We start from the raw sequence: 19,900 nt of genomic DNA, 5'->3' as shown, positions 1-19,900 counted from the left end.
GATCAGACATTCCAGTGATTGATATCATGAGCTTCGGACCATGCAATTGAGATAATATTCCGCATCCAGGCATTATTTCCCCATTTTAATAGGAACGCAGCGGAGGCGATATTATATGTTATACTAGGTGATATTATGTGTATATTCCGTTGTTTATGAGGCATGAAACATTATAAGTGAATCCTGACATGAATAGTATGCTAGGAGGGATTGTTCCTGTCACATTTCAAGTAGGACAACTGATGTAGGATAAACATATCAGGTTCTAGACTTGCTTGTTCTGATGGTGTGTACAAGTTGCATCCTAACCACGCTAACACAAGGGAGGTGATACGAAGAAGTTGATACATTAGAGGTGATTCAAGAGGAGATACGAGGTTAGTAACACAAGGGAGGTGATACAAAGGAGTTGATACAATAGAGGTGATTCAAGAGGAGATACAAGGTTAGTAATACAAGGGAGGTGATACGAAGGAGTTGATACAATAGAGGTGATTCAAGAGGAGGTATGAGGTTAGTAATACAAGGGAGGTGATACGAAGGAGTTGATACAATAGAGGTGATTCAAGAGGAGATATGAGGTTAGTAATACAAGGGACGTGATACGAAGGAGTTGATACAATAGAGGTGATTCAAGAGGAGATAGAGGATAGAGGAGATACGAGGTTAGTAATACAAGGGAGGTGATATGAAGGAGTTGATATCAATAGAGGTGATTCAAGAGGAGATACAAGGTTAATAATACAAGGGAGGTGATACGAAGGAGTTGATACAATAGAGGTGATTCAAGAGGAGATAAAAGGTTAATAATACAAGGGAGGTGATATGAAGGAGTTGATACAATAGAGGTGATTCAAGAGGAGATACAAGGTTAATAATACAAGGGAGGTGATACGAAGGAGTTGATACAATAGAGGTGATTCAAGAGAAGATATGAGGTTAGTAATACAAAGGAAGTGATACGAAGGAGTTGATACATTAGAGGTGATTCAAGAGGAGATACAAGGTTAGTAATACAAGGGAGGTGATACGAAAGAGTTGATACATTAGAGGTGATTCAAGAGGAGATACGAGGTTAGTAATACAAGGGAGGTGATACGAAGGAGTTGATACAATAGAGGTGATTCAAGAGGAGATACGAGGCTAGTAATACAATGGAGGTGATACGAAGGAGTTGATACAATAGAGGTGATTCAAGAGGAGATACAAGGTTAGTAATACAAGGGACGGTATACGAAGGAGTTGATACAATAGAGGTGATTCAAGAGGAGATACAAGGTTAGTAATACAAGGGAGGTGATACGATAAAGTTGATACAATAGAGGTGATTCAAGAGGAGATATGAGGTTAGTAATACAAAGGAGGTGATACGAAGGAGTTGATACATTAGAGGTGATTCAAGAGGAGATACGAGGTTAGTAATACAAGGGAGGTGATACGAAGGAGTTGATACAATAGAGGTGATTCAAGAGGAGATACGAGGTTAGTAATACAAGGGAGGTGATACAAAGGAGTTGATACAATAGAGGTGATTCAAGAGGAGATACGAGGTTAGTAATACAATGGAGGTGATACGAAGGAGTTGATACAATAGAGGTGATTCAAGAGGAGATACAAGGTTAGTAATACAAGGGAGGTGATACAAGAAAGATGATATGAGGTTTTGACTAGACATTCTTCTATGTCATAGTGTCATCTGAAGAAAACGCTCGGGACATTCTTGTTGACAATCAATTAGTGTCGTAGAAAATGAACTGTCAGAAAGCCTGGGCTGGTGATTCCAAGGAGGTGATATTGGGGAAGTGGTACAAGTAAGGTGATACGAGTAAGGTGATGCAAGAAGATGATACGAGGGAGGTGATACAAAATGGAAGGTTATGCACTGAAGAAGGTGATACAAGGGTGGCGATACAGAGAATTTAATATGACGTTGGTGATACAATGGAGCTGATACAAGAAAGGGCTTACTAGAAGATGATGTGGGAACTCATACCAGGTAGATGATGCAAGGAAGATGGTGCTCGAAAATAATACAAGGGTGGTGATACTATGCACTGATATGAGGGGGGGGGATGCGAGTGAGGTGACATTCAAGGACAAAATTATCTGAAGCTGTTTCTACACTAGCTTTTGTTCAGGAATGCATGGAATCTGGATGATAATCTCGCACAGTGTCGTGTGAATACATTGTCCGACAAGTGTTTACAATAGCATTGTGTCACAGCTGGCTTGTTCCCTTCACCTGTTTCCACGCATTTTATATAAAGTATTTGTATCAGAAACATGGAAAAGTATACAAATGTGCTGTCGCTTTGGTAGAGGAAATCTCAATGGCTCATGTAGACACCAGTAGGTGTAAAGACACACAATTTATGTCCCTATCTATGCCACTGACTTCTCATTTCAAATAATAGTCCAGACTGGCATAAAGCTTACAGCTCTGCCTACCATGATCCATAGTTCCTTTCCCCATACAGACGTAGCAGGTGGAACTGTAACTACCATTATCATGATAATGCTTCAGTATATCTAGCTCCCTTCCTTGTGCAGACATATCAGGTGGAGACTTGGTCCAAAATAAACTGATGTGTTGTGATTAAGGTATATAGACCCTCTAGCTCTAACACAGGTTTGATACAACTAAATGCAAAAGACAGGTGAAAAGAATTGTCTCTAAAATCTGGACATTAAGCTTCATCTCTGGGTTAGAATGGCCACTTGCAGGAGGAGCTTTGTGTTAATTACTGACTGACTTACTTTTGGAGATTTAACATGCGCTTGCCAAGGAGGGTGTGTCCAAAAGGTGAGGCAACCTGGGGGGGGGGGGGGGGCGTTAGGGTTGCTTATTTTAATTTTTAATTCAAATTGCTTATTTGTGTTAATTACTTACTTACTTACTTTGGACTTTTAATGCGCGCGCACACGGGCCCGGCCAGGCCATTTAATGTGTTTGTGTTAATTTATCGTGACTTGTGTTTATACTTTCCCTGATCTATCAGATGTAGCTGTATATCACAATATGACACTCCTAACTATTTGTTACACAATTCCCTATCTGCTATTGTGAAAGCTGTGCAGAATTTAACCTTTCCATGCTGAATTGGATGAGATTCACCTTTGATACCCCACATGTTTGTACTAAGTAGATTGCCATGACCCTCCCCTCATCTAGATAATGCCACACTTAGACAATAGGAGGGTGGGGGGCATGCGAGAGGGTGTCAAGGAGTGAGAGTGAGGGTGGGGGCGGAGTAGGGCTGGGGGTGAAGTAGGGCTGGGGGCAGACTAGGGGTTTGATCTACTCAGGGCCACATGTCACTGAAGCTTGTTGCAGGAGACGGACATATTTGTTTCACCACTTAAACTTGACAGCAAAGGGCATCTGGACCCTGACAATGGATGTAGCAGGGATGAAGAGAGAAAGATGGTGTTGTTTTAGCTGAAATTAGAGATACCTGTGACATATGGACAGTGTGATAGAACGTCTCCTGGAGATGCGAGATAAGAGAGGGATGGTTGAGTTCATGGACCCTCTCCAGCTGTGTGCTGGTTGGTACGCAGTGGGAAAGTGGGTGGACATTGTCCTTGGTGCATGGTGCTTTGATATCTCTAGGTGGAGGGGAGAAATAGAGCTTTAGATGGTAGTATAAGGTACCAAACATATTCGGATGCTCAAGAGAGTAGGATGGAAATATTTTTAAAGGTTTCTTTGATGGAATCTCAGACTTACGAACTTTTCATCTGATATCTGATATTTATTGGAATTTTCTTTACATATGTGAAAGAATTTCTTGTATCATGATGCAGAGCTTGCACAGAGGCATCTTGTATCAACAGCCTCATATTGAGATATGATACTGAATAACTGCCACATCCCTACCATGGAACTTCTGATGATACAGGTACAGTGTTGATGGGTCGGAAACCTTCTCTTCTGTTGTTGCTGTGTATGTGGGGTGAGTGTTGCTTGTGATGTGTTTGGTTTTCCATGATCTTGTAGAGGGTCAGAGAACAGTCATGATCTTGTAAAGGGTCAGAGAACAGTCATGATCTTGTAGAGGGTCAGAGAACAGTCATGATCTTGTAAAGGGTCAGAGAACAGTCATGATCTTGTAGAGGGTCAGAGAACAGTCATGATCTTGTAGAGGGTCAGAGAACAGCCATGATCTTGTAGAGGGTCAGAGAACAGCCATGATCTTGTAGAGGGTCAGAGAACAGTCATGCTTATGCAATGGCATCCTTCCTGTGTCTATCTTGCTGTCTGAAGAACTGAAAATATTTTTTGTGGCCTTGTGGTATTTTCAGAGCTGAAAGAATTAGAAGTGGTATTTTACCCAATTCTGTTTTTTGTATTAATGAAGCTGTGAATCCTGACTGCAGATGGCCTATCTTGAGGTATTTTCCTCCTGCTACTCACTGCTTGAGAAGATCTACGTCATCTAGCAGTGGGATACTTCCTTGATTGCCCTCTGGTGTCAAGTTAACATCCATGTGTTCTTCTTTTTAAAGGCAGATGGTTTTATTTCCTTATTTGATGAATTGATAGCTGTGTTTTACATAGCATCTGTCCTTTAATGAAATGTGTAGCAATAAATATTATCTTATCTTATATTTGCCTCTTTAAATGTCATGAATGTTGTTTGATGAAGTCAGCTTGATGAATGGTTGATGTCTGATAAACAATAAGTGTGTTTTATGACTTGCTTGAGGGACTGATGGTCTGGTCGTGTCACAGTTTTCTGTGCAGAGTTGCATCCCTTGGGCACACCACAAATGGTTCTAGGTTTATCAGCACCATACCTGCATCGTGGGTTTCACCAAAATGGTAAATGTCTGAGGCCTGCATCACTTCACAGGCTTTCCCCCCACAACGTGATATAACCTGAACACTCCCTCCCTCCCTCCCTCCCTCACTTGTCATTTGTGAAATAAACATTATCTGTATATATTTATGGATGACTATTGTGAACCTTTCCAAATTTGCAAAGAATTATCACAATGCAGATTTACTGGCTATAGGATGAAACAAGCTCTGCCACCATTTTCAAGGTTAGCAACAATCCACACAATTAGGCCATGTAACATCATCAACCAACTTTCACCAAAGTCACCTTTACGACCAGTTGCTGGGGACCAATTCTACCCCACGAGGAATCATGACTTTCTATCAGACTATAATCAGAGCTGCCAATGGCTGGATTGTCTGGTCCAGACTTGATTATTTACTGCACAACAATGTAACTGGAATATTTTATGACTTCAGCATAAAACAACATTCAGTCTTCCTAAATTGCATTCACTATTAGTCTGCTGTTGAAAGACAGCTTCTGGATATGAATCGAGCATGTGCCTAGAGAGCAGAAGGTTGGTGTTTCGATCCCCCAAGATGTTTAATATGGTACTTGTTGGTACCCCTGCCTATCACTCAGCATAAACATGATAAAGTTGATAAAACAAGGACAGATCGCTTTTGACTCAGTATAATGTATAATGAGTGGGGTATTCATGTTAAACTGCTGAATGGTATCTCAGTGTGATAATATTTTATGACTGGCACAAATCTGGACTAGTACAAGCAGCCACACGCGCACGTGCACGTGCACACGCACATCACAATGTAAGTGCAATAATTTGGAGCCAGACGTTGAACCTCATTTCACCTCTCCTTGACCACCAAGGTTTGCCTGGACCAGACTTGATTGTTTAGAGGCTACAAAACAGTGATACAGCAAGTTAATTGCTGACTGGCAAAAAACAACAGTCATCCACCCTTAACATACAAGCATCCTATCAAGGAAAGTATAGTTGTATCCTAACCCTGCCTAGATACATTACCATCTAATTCAAGGTTTTTGTGAATGACAACCTAATAAATACACATTGTCTAACCAATAACCAATGGATTGTTGCTATAAGGTGTAGATACTCCAAGCTTTGAAGGCAAGGCAGTGTGACAGTTAGGTGTGTATTAGTATCATGGCTGGCTGATCAGAATGACTGACGATGAGTCATGAACAAAAGTTGTCACATCATGCGGTGGTTCAACCTAGTGTTGATAGATGGGTCCTGACCGTACTTCTGTCAAGGCTATGGGTACATTTATTATTGTTGACGGTTCACATATACAATGTAAAGTCTGTCCCCCTTGTCAGAGTCCAACAGAACAGATTTCGACAGTCAGTCTGAAAAGCAGATGTAAACTCATTGGAGTGAGTGAGTGGTTTTACCCCGCTTTTACCAATAATCCAGCAATATCGCGAGGGGGGACAATAGAAATGGGCATCACACATTGTACCCATGTTAGGAATCGAATCTGGGTCTTTGGCGTGACGAGGGGGCACGGGTGGCCCAGCCTTCTAAGGCGCCGCAATTCGCTGTGCAGAGTTGCGTCCCTTGGACACGCCAGAAACCTATGATTGTGGGTTCGAATCCCGGTTTGCCCCGATTATGTTTCCAGGTTTGTCAGCACCATACCCGTGCTCGTGGGTTTCACCGAAGTGGTTAACGTCTGAGACCTGCATCACTTCGGGCTTTTCTCCCACGTTCAGCTGACACGCAACTGGAATACTGTTAAAAGCGGTGTTAAACCCAACCCACTCACTCACTCACTTTGGTGTGAAGAGCAAAAGCTTTAACCAGTAGGCTACCCGACCGCCCCCAAACTCGTTGGAGAAGTGTTAATGTACTAGGGTTTGGACGGGTAACTTGGGTAGTCGGGTAAGGTGGATCCTGAGTAGGACCCGGGCACCCACAGTTACTACCCAGACCCATAGATATATAGGACCCATGGTTAGTCATATCATATAGGACCCATGGTTAGTCATGTCATATATTGTTTAACGACAAAAACTCACTATATAGTTCACTGGTTACACTACAAGTCGCTTATATTCCCATTTCTTTCTGACGATGCACACATTCCTTTTGACTTGTATATGTTTGAGTAAAGATACAGCTTCAGTCAACTTCAGTGTAAGCATGATATGATTGTTTGATACATGTATCTAAATAGTTTTTGCCAGGGCTGTGGTAATACAATTCCCAATCAGACATTTTGTTCCCAACTTTTGAGACCTACAGTGGGTACCTGGGTAGTGTCAGGAAATAGGGGGTATTACCCGGGTAGTAAATTTGGACTTGTCACAGCCCTTATACTTATTATCCCAAGTAGGTATTCCGGTTTGAATTGGTCCCCAGCAGTTTTTACTGGTTTTAAGAGGTTACTTAATTGATCGCATGGTCAGATTCAATGATTTGCGTCTCTTTGTACCCCAATGGCATGGATCGTTGCTCACAATATCATTCACTGGATTGTCTTGTCCAGACTTGGTAATTTACACACCACTGTCATTATAGCTGGAAGATTGTGGAGTGCAGTATTAAACAACAAACAAGCAAACATTGGGAAGATGTTTGAAAAAATGAGGCAATCTGTGATTTAACTGAAATTCTTTTCAAAACGATGTTAAATTTAAGTCGCTTAATCGCTTGCTGATGCAAATGTATAGTAGAAGTAGTATTCTTTGATAGCTTTGTTAAAACAATCTCCTGCATAATTATTAACTGATTAACTTGTTGATTTATGGAATGTTATATACAGTATCAGCAAGTTTACAAGCATGCATACTATGAAGTTTAAGTTTGCTTGTCAGAGAAGATTGTAAAGTCTGTTCTCATCGGGGTCTATTAACCAAACCATTAACAGTGGGTATGTAAATATTGACACAGTGTGGCCGCATTGTTCTTGTCATAACAATGCTATTACCCATCCGCACACACAACACAACAGTGCGTTTGTCAACACAATGATGTAATCTGCCTGCTATATAATAGTAATAACAATCCTATTATTACACAAGCAGCCATTTTGTTGCTGGCAATTAAGTCATTGTTGTGTCTGCTTGCTCTCTCCCTGAGCTGTTGTTGCAATGCTAAGTCTCTCATTATACCTGCCCGGCTAGCACTGCAGAGTGTAACCCAACTTGGGGAGGGTATGAGTTGCTGTAATCCTACCTGTTCCTTATCGGTGTTGTGACAAGATCCCTTGTCCCAAGTGATCCATGACTCCTTGCAGGGTCAGGTGTTAGGTGACAGTGTTTGGAGTTTTGGAGGGTTAGTCATAGAAGGGCATCTATCAGATACTCAAGTGGTTTGATGGGAAATGTCACAGGTAATGTTGATTATTTATCAAATTTATTATTTTGTCTGGATGGGTAATTGGAATAATCTTACCACTCGAAAAACATTCTATTTTCATCTAATGGAAACATATATTTGAAGTTTGTAGTTTGATGGTATAAATGTTCAAAGACATGTTTTGATATGAGAAAGGATTGGCTGCTTGCAAAAGTTTTGCTGATTATGTACAAACATGCCATACATGATGGTGTGAAGATGTGACAGAATCATTGCCCCACATCAGGTAAACCTGGGATTGATAGTGTGAACACTGACCAGTGTGGCCAGGATATGATGACACACACACAGGTTCTTCCAGATGGCTGTCATGTCAAGTGTCTCCGTACAAGGTCTTTCTAGTGTATCCGGGGGCGGTCGGATAGCCTCGTAGTTAAAGTGTTTGCTCTTCACGCTGAAGACCCTGGTTCGATTCCCGACATGGGTACAACATGTGAAGCCCATTTCTGGTGTCCGCCGCCGTGATATTGCTGGAATATTGCTAAAAGCGGCGTAAAACCATACTTACTCACTCACTCTAGTGTATCCATGACTATAAGATACTGAATAACTTGACATCATGGGGAGCTTCCAGGGATTCCAGGTTAGAATTGGTACCCAGCAACCCATGCTGGTTGTTAGAGGAGACCAAGTGGATCTCCTGGTCAGGCTCGCTGACTTGGTAGATTGTGTGTCATCAGCCCCCGAAGGTGTGGAACAATGCTTGCGATATCAGTCACTGGATTGTTTGGTCCAAACTCCATTATTTAAAGGTCATCATCATACAGCTGAAATATTGCTGAGAGCTGTGTTAACCAACAAACAAACATGAGGAAGACATTTGAAAAAAAATAGGAAAGAGCCGAAAACGTCCTGACATGTGAATATTTGCGGTACTGTATGTGTTATGATGTTGAGGGTTGTCTGTTGTTATGTTTTATTATAAAGCTCTTACAGTGAGTGAGTGAGTATGGTTTAGGCTGCTTTTAGCAATATTCCAGCAATATCACGGCAGGGGACACCAGAAATGGGCTTCACACATTGTACCCATGTCGGGAATTGAACCCGGGTCTTCGGCGTGACGAGCGATCGCTTTAACCACTAGGCTACCTGACCGCCCCTGAAGCTCTTACATGATTGCCATGATTCATATGAAAAGGGGGCGGTCGGGTAGCCTAGTGGTTAAAGCGATCGCTCGTCATGCCGAAGACCCGGGTTTGATTCCCGACATGGGTACAATGTGTGAAGCCCATTTCTGGTGACCCCCCTCCGTGATATTGCTGGAATATTGCTAAAAGCGGCGTAAAACCATACTCACTGACTCATTTGAAAAGATTTGGCTGTAATATTGTTAAATTATGTCATTTTGAGACTTGGCTGGTATTTTAATATGGCATGATGGAGAGGTTTGGGTGTCATTTGGGCATTTAAAAGAGGATTTAGCTATTAATCAAAAACCCTGTGGCTCAGAGCAATATAAAAAGATTTGGCTGTTAATGTCATGTGACATTTTAAAGAGGTTTAGCCACGTTAACTGTAATTTACATGTGACATGTTCAGAAAGTTTTGCTATAATTGTCACCATGTGTTCAGGAGTGATGCTCTATGATGTAATGGTTTGTCCTGGAAGACCTGTATTTATGGAGCTGTGGAACATGGTGTGAATGTGTCAGTCGGAGGAAGCACCCTCACTGCACTGATCTTGTGGTGTAGTACTGCCTCAAGTGTCACCCGCTGTCAGAAACGGATCTCGGATATGTGAAACTTCTCATTGTGTAGCTATAATGTTTTTTTCCCCCGTGTAAGAAAATCTGATGGTCTGCATTCTGAAGACAAAGTTTCTAATTTTTCTGAGCATTTTTGTATCACTTGGCCCAAACATTGTGATGGTTGGTCAGCAAAAGATGCTGGCGATTTGCTGATTTTCTTCACAAAATAGTGAGATAGTATGTGTTGTACACATTTCATGTGGGAAATCAAACGTGGGCCTACAGTATGACGACTGAACGCTTTAACCTGTGGACAAGGAAATTGTTGGCAGTGAGTGAGGTTTGGCCGTCACAGTGAGTGTTTAACGTCACATCAGGCATATTTCAGCCATATTGTGACGAGACCAAGTATGGCAATGAGAATTATCAATTGGTAAGACCATTCATGTACGTTATCCAGTAGCAAGACAGGCTTGTGTTAAATTGCTGTTTGAGATCTTTCATCTTTCACCTAAATTCTTTACAGGTTAAGGAGCAGTGTGTGGCACGGTTGTCTAAGGTACCGCAATTCGCTGCTGCAGGAACCTATGATTGTGGGTTTTAATCCCAGTTTGCTTAGATGATGTTTCTGTGTTAGTAAGCATCATACCCGTCCTGCGTCCAGCAACACTTCAGGCTTTCTTCCAACATCGAGCTGAAATGCTGTGGTATAACCATGATAACTGGAATACTGTTCAAAGCAGCATTAAACCGAACTCACTCACTTAACAGGTCAACAAGGTTTAACTTTGTGTCAATGAAGAATAAACAAACATGTATTTGTTTCTGTAAGTAAAAATTATTTATTGTCAACAGGGAATGCAAGTTAAAAACAGGCACCAACAAAAATGTGTATAGTTACAGTGTCCCTGGCTCAGACTTACTTTCCGAGAGAGACCCTTGACACTTCACACAAGTTGCTGCCTTTGTGTGTCAACACCTACAAGTGTGGGTGCTCTAATGTATGTGAGAATCACACTGCTACCAACAAGCAGGAGGTGACCTCCCTCGGGAAGAATCCATCAATGTCCAATTTATGCCCCTGGAGAAGAATTAAACACAGGCCTCTCACTCAGCATAGGTGATCCTGACTCAAGGCAGCCCTGCCCAATCAGTCAGAACCACCTATGTTCCTGATCATGCTTCAGTGCACCTGTGATCTGTTTGTTCAGCACATGGCTTACTGATACTTGAACTGTTCTCGATTAAGGTGTCAAGGTTCATTAGATCATCTACACATGGAGGACAGGTTGTTTGCTTGTGTAGGTTTAAGCTTCCATGCTGATCACTGTGTGGGATAGGGGTAGGGTTAGGGGTAGGCAGCAGATTAATGGGGCAGGTAGAAATGATGTCATTGCTGTCCATGATTGCCATATTCGACATACTTCTTCTTTGTGCACTGTAACTAAGGAATTTGAAGTTTGAAGTCAATGATCCTGTTACGCCTGGGAAGGGTGACTTGGGTAATGAGAAGGACGTGGGTACCCACAGAACTACCTGGATCCGTGGTTTGTCACGTGATATGTTGTTTAATGACACCCAATATCTAGAACTCTATGGTTACTCTACAAGAAACTGGTGTTCGCATTCCATTCTGACTTTGCACCCATTACTCCTGACCTTTAATCTAATGCACAATAATTTACTGAGTTGCATCCCTTTGTAGTGCCAGGATTCCAAAGTCACACCAATAATTATGCTTATATGTCTGTCAGCACCACACCCATGCTCAGGGCTTTCAAGTTGACCATGGAGGACCTGCATCACAAACTGTAGACTAGTGTCTGAAAATATCTGGTTTTGATAGAATCACACAACTATATTGAAATTGAAAAGGAGCCCCAGTGAGATGGGAGATTCTGAACCTGTGAACAATCTCAACTTGCTTCATTTAGGGCTATAGCATTACAGTAAGGGCTGGGCAGAAGGGAAATTAATATGGTTTAAGGAATGTGAGACTGACATTACTTGAGACTGTCCTCCCACACCAAGTTTAAACACTGATACATCTGCAAACTGTCCTTGCAATTAATCATAGGATGAGTCAGAGTTAGGTTTATAGATTACATTTAGAACTGCCAGTTAATTTTCCAATATGATATAAATAAATTGGAAGTGAGTGCTTTCATGACATTTTTGATTGGTATTTCAGCAATTTTTTTAATATGTTTTCACAAGAAGAATTAGGACACACCTACTAATTGACTGCTGTTTCATTATTGGCTGGCTTATAGAATGGGTGAGGCTTGTGTTGCATTATTGTGCTGATCAATGACAATCATATGGTATTGTTGCCTACAGTTATTTTGTGTAACTGATTAAGTAAACAGTCTGGGAAGTTATTCTTGTTGAATATTTATCTATAAGAATTTTATTTTTTTGCATTTATGGAGGTATAAACATGAAAATGGATGTGCTCACATTTGAACACTAACAGGGTTTTGCGCGACGCACAAATGTAGAGAATGGACGCAGAATAAAATTATCCTGTATCCTGAGGGACACACAATAACATTCATTGTAACCCACACTTCATCAAGAGAGGTTATTGGTGTCAGTTATTTCACCCTTCAACCATGACCACTGTCCACATGATCATTGATTCATTCCAGGCTCTAAAGTAATTATCTAAATGTCCAGTACACTACACCATTTAATTAATTTACACGACCCTCATATTGCCTGCAAGGACCCTTAAAATACATTATTGGAGGTCCCTAGTTTTACAGACCCTGATACAAATATATCAAATACAGCCCATGCAGGTCTATAATGTTTGGCAAGTCTAGATTACTGCAGTATCTGAAAATGAAGAGAGTCTCTTGGCTCCTTTTTATTATGTTTTTATTAAGATAATTTAACAACTGTGTTTTTCTGTACGATGTGTTCATTTCAGATACTAGATGTTAGTCTAGGAGGTCCCCTGAACCCTGACTTTTGTAAGTCAAAGTACAACCCTGCTAAGAATATTCAGTGTAGATTAGTGCAGACTTTGAAGTTAGTTCCCTGATTGACAATTAAGAGAAAACCATTTGGGGACATGTATGTACCTGCAGAATGTCATGCTTGGTTCATTTGCAGAAATTGTTGCTTCCAGCATCCTATAATTAGCCAGTTCCGTAGGAGTTGGGTACGCTACCTGTATAATTCTTCAGGTACTGTTTACTTCATCCCACCCCCATGTCCTGGGGGATGCTTTATAGGTATTGATCTTGTATTTCATTAGTAGTGTGTTGATGAATATAATGACTCTTAATGATGCTTGATGTCTGTATGTTGGAGGATGTGGAATTGTTTGATGTACTGGAATGATGTGTATGTTGGTCTAGTGAAGGCATTCTAGTCTATACAAAGCAGGATGAACGTTCAGGACCATCTTACAGTTGTGTTAAATCCAATATGGGAGTTAATGAGTAAGTATGATTTTATGTCAGTAAAGATATCTTGCTTCTCTCAAGGCAAGATGAATGTTCAAAAACATTGTGTTAGTGGTGTTGAAACAATATTGGTGTCAATAAGTGAGTATGAATTTAAGCCAGTGAAGGTGTTCTCGCCTTTGCAAGACAACAAGAAGGTTCAAAAACACCAGTGTGATGAGAGAATATGATTTTAGCAGCAAGGGATTATGTGCAGTACAGATGCTCAGTGCCCAACATCTGTGGGAATATGTGACTAAAATGTGATCAGGGGGTTACACAGTAGCTTTGGGGGGGAGGGCACGGGTGGCCCAGTCGTCTAAGGCGCCGCGATTCACTGTGCAGAGTGGCGACCCTAGAGCATGCCAGAAGCCTATGATTGTGGGTTCGAACCTGGTTCACCCGATTATGTTTCTAGGTTTGTCAGCACCATACCCATGCTCGTGGGTTTCACTGAAGTGGTAAACGTCTGAGACCTGCATCACTTCAGGCTTTCCTCCCACGCTGTGATTTAACTTGAATACTGTTAAAAGCGGCGTTAAACCCAACTCACACACACATTGTAGCTTGCTCTATCAGCTCCTGCTGTTTCTGTTCCAGACTTAACTACTCACAGGCCCTCATGATAGCCAGTTCACCAACTACTTGCCTACTAAACATCAAACTTTAACAACAGTGAATTGACCAAAGTAATAACCTAAGCGCTAGAAGCAGATTTCTTGTAAGACATGTATGAACAGGTATTTAAATCCTCTCCAAGCCAACCCCACAAATCATCTTTCTTCAGTGGTCATTACTGTTACATATTGTATCTTCCCAATTTAGAGGAAATGTGGTACACCACAAGGTGGTCATGACAGCTGTGTTGTTGACACCCTGGCAGAGACCCTACTTGTTTCAAGAGCCATGCCGACCACTGGGAAGACAGCTTTGTCTACAGCTTGGTGACAAAGTAGTCCTCAACCCACAATTAGCTGGACTCCGGACAGATATATGGGTCTACCCATAATTAGTCCTTTATCTCATGACCCTGAGTCTGATAAGCACTGGTGTGTCTTCATATGTCCAGTGTGGTGTGTCTGCCTGGTGGGTCCATGAGTCTTGCCTTGTGTCTCCAGTGGCTGTGTGTTGTCTGATCCATTGTCTTCATGTGACTGTCTGTTGTCTGATCCATTGTCACCATTTGGCTGTCTGATCCATTGTCTTCATGTGACTGTCTGTTGTCTGATCCATTTTCTCCATTTGGCTGTCTGATCCATTGTCACCATTTGGCTGTCTGATCATTGTCTCCATGTGGCTCCAGTGGCTGACTGTTGTCTAATCCATTGTCTCCATGTGGCTCCAGTGGCTGTCTGTTGTCTAATCCATTGTCTCCATGTGGCTGTCTGTTTTCTGATCCATTATCTCCATGTGGCTCCAGTGGCTGTCTGTTGTCTGATCCATTGTCTCCATGTGGCTGTCTGTTTTCTGATCCATTGTCTCCATGTGGCTGTCTGTTTTCTGATCCATTGTCCCCATGTGGCTCCAGTGGCTGTCTGTTTTCTGATGTCTATGAATGATTTTGACACTGAAGTAGCCCCCTCACATTCATTTATGTGCATCATTGATTTATGGCAAAAGCGTTTGATCTGACAGAAAAAAATCTTTTTAAATAGTTATTCTGAGAATTGATCTATTTTTAGAAAGTACATATATTCTGAATGTTCTTTTGTTTAACAACCAATATCTACCCTCAGTGTAATCAAGGTAATAAATGTCATATTTTTGGATTTGCTTTTCCATATCAAGTTTAGATGATGTTTGAATAAGACAAAACTGGTGACCTTGCACTTCACTGATCCCAAGTTTCCATTCAATGTAGTAACTTGCAGGAATGTAAATGTGTCTATTCAGCAGGGTTAGATAGGCCTATTGTTTTTAGATTGCTTAGAGTTAAAATACTGATAAAGCCTATAACCTGCCTCATTATTACAGCCCTGTCAAGGTTTTGTATGTATACACCACATTCAACTAATATTGCATTCAACACAGTAACAAGTGGAGATTTCACTTTTCCGTGTTTTATTGGTATTTGTCTCAAAATAATTCTTTTTGAAATAAGTAGTTTTTAAGACCTAGAAACTTTTTATGTACTCTAGACTGTGGGTTTGAAGCCAAGATTCCCCAAAGTTATAAACGTGGGAGACCTATGTCACTTCATGCTTTCCACCGACATCAAGCCCATAGCTATGATATGACTGAAATATTGTTCAAAGTGGCGTTAAACCCACCTATTATTAAAGTTATTTGGTTGCCAACATTTCAAGTGTTTTCTTACTTATGGAGTTTATAAGTTATAAAATTATAAGCTAAGATTATTTTTGACCAAATAAGTTCATGGCAGAAATAAGGTTGATTTAGAATAGGAGATAGACACAGAAACATCTTTCTGAGCAGGAGATCCCCAGGTTTGTGTGTTTCTATCAACACTGGCATGCAGGGGTTGACTTCCCTCCCATGTGTGATGCCCGTGCAACATGGCCGCCTCCTCATCTATCACACGTCTGCTCCGGGGCTGTGGGTTCATCTGGAATGTAAGGTCATTATTATCAATGTCACCCCAGGCTGATGGAGTGAACAAGTTTGATATAGTTTCATTCCTCTTGTCTTTGTTCTCATATTTATATTTCCAGGAATGTTCCTGACGATCATGTTTCAAATATCTAATAATCAAGTGGTGTGACTTTTCCCCCCTTCAAAGTATTTCTTTTTTATGCAGCTCCAAATATTTTTGCCCAGTAATTTAAACAGAGCTGAGCTTTTTATACCTATATCAGATCAAATATTACTTCTTCTACGGCTGGGATGGGTAACTCGGGTACTTGGGTCAGGTGGGTGCTGAGTAAGAAGTGCCCACGGACTACTCGGACCTGTGGTTAGTCACGTGACATATTGTTTAATAACAAAACTCCATGGTTACACTACAAGTTACTAATATTTACATTTCTTTCTTACTATGCACACATTCCTTCTGACTTTTCATATGTTTGAATGATGATAAAACTTCTGTCAACTTCAGTGTTTGCATGACCAGATCGTTATGTAGTGTACCTCAATACTTTTTGCAAGGGCTCATTTTGTCCCCTACAGTGGGTACCCGGGTAGGGTCGGGTAATAGGGGAATGGGTACCCGGGTAGTAAATTTGGACTCATCCCAGCCCCAGCTTCTTCATTGTTTCAGAATGGCATACTGATGATATTAGGACTGCATGGTAGGCTGTTTGTGTACAGGGACATCTCAAATTTATCCCAACTAATTCACAGCTCAATTCAGACTATTCATTTACATTGTTATGTTTTAGAAAAGACTATTCGTTTACATTGTTAAGTTTTAGAAAACAACAACTAGTACTACTTCTATGGGAGATGATCAGATATAAATCTATACTGAACAAGAAAAGTGATCTTTTATATTTGGGGGATATTGGTTTGAAGTGAAGAATGAGCACACAATTTCATAAAAATATCACCAAAATTATTCATGATCCATAACTATTTTGGTTTAGGTTCAGTATAGCCTGTTCATCAGTCCTCCATATGAAAATATGTGGTGGGGATACTGGGGTCCTAGGGACCCCCTAAATGTTGTGCTTTTAACATTTTTGAAAATGACAAGGACCCCTTGATTTTCATGCTTAATTTCAGACACAGAAATTGAATAAATTTTATTTCAGCTGTAGTTTTTGGACTTGCAGACTTGATTGTGTCTATCCCTTGCTTACTGTAGTCATCTTGTTGATGTGCTTCTAACCTCTCAGAGAGTGTTCAACTGTGTGAGGAATGAGACAGTGGTCCTAAGCTGGACACATGCCCCATGTTAAGTTGTATAACATCTGGTAACATATACCTATATATCTGCTTGTGCTATATTTCAGATGTGACATTGACAGGTGGGTGTGATGTTTCCAACGGTGAATGCTTGATCTATGTCACAAGACCTGCTGGAGGAAGTACACACAGATCACATGACTTGCCTGTCGTAGGAGAGCGATGACAGCATTATGACAGTAACAGGTCTGAGAGCTAAGACGGTATGACAGTTGAAGTCTGTGCAGGGAGATGATACGTGTCTTGTGCCTCCCACTGCTAGTGAATAAAGGATTTATACACTTCACTTTCGTCCCATGACCTAGTGCCACAGTAATTGGTGTTTTTCTCAGAAGGAGGATTTGCTACAAAAAGGGGATTGTTTCCTTGTGTTTTCTTGTTGGATAGTTTGAATGGTGGACTCTGTGTGTTAAATATCCATTTTACAATGTTTGACGCTTGTGAAGTGTCATGTGATTTAAGTATGGTTGCTAGGAGACAATGATGGAGTTAAAAGTTTGGGTGGACGGGATCCAGCGAGTGGTGTGCGGGGTTACTGCGGATACCACTTGCCAGGATGTCGTCATAGCACTTGCTCATTCTATGGGCCGCACCGGTCGATTTACTCTTATCGAGAAGTGGCGTGATGTGGAAAGACCTTTGACCCCTGGAGAGCACCCTTTAAAGGTGTTGCACAAATGGGGAGAATATTCATCAGAGGTGAAACTATTTTTGTGTCAGTCTGAAACGGAAAAACTTAAACAGAGAGATCGACATAAACAACCGGACAGATTCTCACACAACTTCTCCCCGCCAAAAACACATTCGGAAAATGTCGTCAAACGCAATCTGACATTCAGTGGTGCCCACAATACTTCATCCAGTCGTTGCAGCCTTAGCCCTGCAAACTTGAAACGAGGAACTTTGTTAGAGAATGGCATCAGTCCTCGGTCATCATCTCATTCTTCAACCTCATCAACGAGGTCATCGCCCCATCCTGTGCCAGCACCAAGACAGAACTCCCCTGGAAACCTACCGAGACCAGCACCCAGGCACTCCCCACTTCTCAATGGTCAAATACCGGCCCTACCAAGCAAACCGAGTGTTGTTCGTCAGCTACCATCCAGGTCTATAAATAACCTGTCGCCAGCTAATCACCAATTATCAGTGTCAACTTTTGACCAAAACAGGGGAAGATCACCCTCACCAAACACATATAGACGCAATTCACCATCGCCCAATTCCTATGAGAGAAGTTCCCCAATACACCATAAGCTGGATTCTTCACCCACTCGATATAGCACTTATAGTAACTTGAACACAATAACAGCAGAGGAACATACCTTAGATAGCCCAAGACATTCCCACCAGGGGAGTACAGATCTAGAGGAGTATGACTTAGACGTTAATTTTCCTGATATTTTACGGGATTCAAAGTGTCCAGAGAGGACGGCAGTGCACACGGAGTACCGACTAGATGACCCACAAAGCAATCAACCAGAACCTGAGAAGGCACGACTCTTACGTCTTGTGTCGATGCAGAAGGAAAGGTTAAAAGTACAAGAATCTCAACTGGATGTCATAGAAACTGGTGAGTAGTCTCCCCTTGAGGAAATATCAAAGCAACAAAGAACTAGATGTTGTGCATGTGTTCCATTTTTGTAAGTGGTACTTAATAGTCATTCCAATTTGTCTGAAGATCTAACAGTAAGCAACAAGACGGGAGCTGCAATATGGCATGATTTATAATTATTACAATTAGTTTCCTGGGCCCCATTCCTCAAAGTGATCTTAGCGTTAAGGTGATCGTAAGTCCCATACTTTAACATAGGCTTACGATCATCCTAGCGCTAAGATCGCTTTGAGGAGCGGGGGCCCTGTAGGTTTGTTCAAAGTGTCATTTAGCAATAAGTTTCAGGTTTTGTAGACAATGGTGCTGAAGCGCTATCTTGTACTTGTCCTCTGTTTATTCAAAATGGTTCTAAAGGGAATAAAGAATAAATTACAGATATTTAACAATCTCCTCAGTAACTTTGAGGCCACACATGTGAACTTTACATGCATGATAATGGCAGAGAGAACTAAAGTAGGGAGGACAGATAGTCAACAACTGTGAAATATGCTGGAACATTTGTGATAGCACCAGGACATTCCTTCCCCAACATAAAAATATTGTTTTCAGCCAGGTGAGTTACAGAGCCCTTGTTTCTGACTTCTTGTAGCAGCTCGTAGAGGTCAGTTAACTTTGGGTTCATTCGATTCTAATGTTATGAGGAATTGACAGTCCTTAAAGACCAAACAACTTCAGATGAATTTAATTCTAATAATACTAATTTCATTTAGTGGACCTCAGGGACCTTGGATTAAACCCTGTGGGGATGCTGGGTTAGAATTAATCTCCAGCAAACTATTCTGGTCATAGGAGGAGACCACATGGATGAAGTGGTCAGGTTTGGTGACAATTTCAGTCCGTCCCCCCACACAATCCAATCAATGCCTGGGACAGGCCTTTGTATATCATATAAATGGCTTGAGCCAGGCTATGTACATTTCTGAAATATTTCTTTTACAAGAAACCATCTTTATCAATATCTGTGTTTAATTATTTTGCCAAAAGTAAACAGCAAAGATGACCAGCTATTTGAGGAGAATGGTTCTGTTCATTGATTGGACAGTACAGTATGTAGAGATGTATATGGTCCAGAAATTGATCAA

The 19,900-nt window shown here is 41.2% G+C and overlaps 1 protein-coding gene across 3 annotated transcripts in view; it reads left to right on the top strand.

Annotated features, from left to right (window-relative positions):
* LOC139462427 (ras association domain-containing protein 8-like) overlaps positions 1 to 19,900 on the top strand; it is a 78,170-nt gene that overhangs the window by 41,918 nt on the left and 16,352 nt on the right. For all 3 annotated transcript variants that reach the window (XM_071244133.1, XM_071244135.1, XM_071244134.1), the window contains exon 3: positions 17,254 to 18,776. In XM_071244133.1, the coding sequence (XP_071100234.1) occupies positions 17,687 to 18,776 (1,090 nt within the window). In that variant the 5' untranslated portion in view covers positions 17,254 to 17,686. The remainder of the gene's footprint in view (positions 1 to 17,253; positions 18,777 to 19,900) is intronic.

The sequence above is a fragment of the Haliotis cracherodii genome, unplaced genomic scaffold, assembly GCF_022045235.1.
Source record: "Haliotis cracherodii isolate W230 unplaced genomic scaffold, xgHalCrac1.p SCAF_15, whole genome shotgun sequence".
Lineage (NCBI taxonomy): Eukaryota > Metazoa > Mollusca > Gastropoda > Lepetellida > Haliotidae > Haliotis > Haliotis cracherodii.
This window is presented reverse-complemented; position numbering and strand designations above follow the sequence as displayed.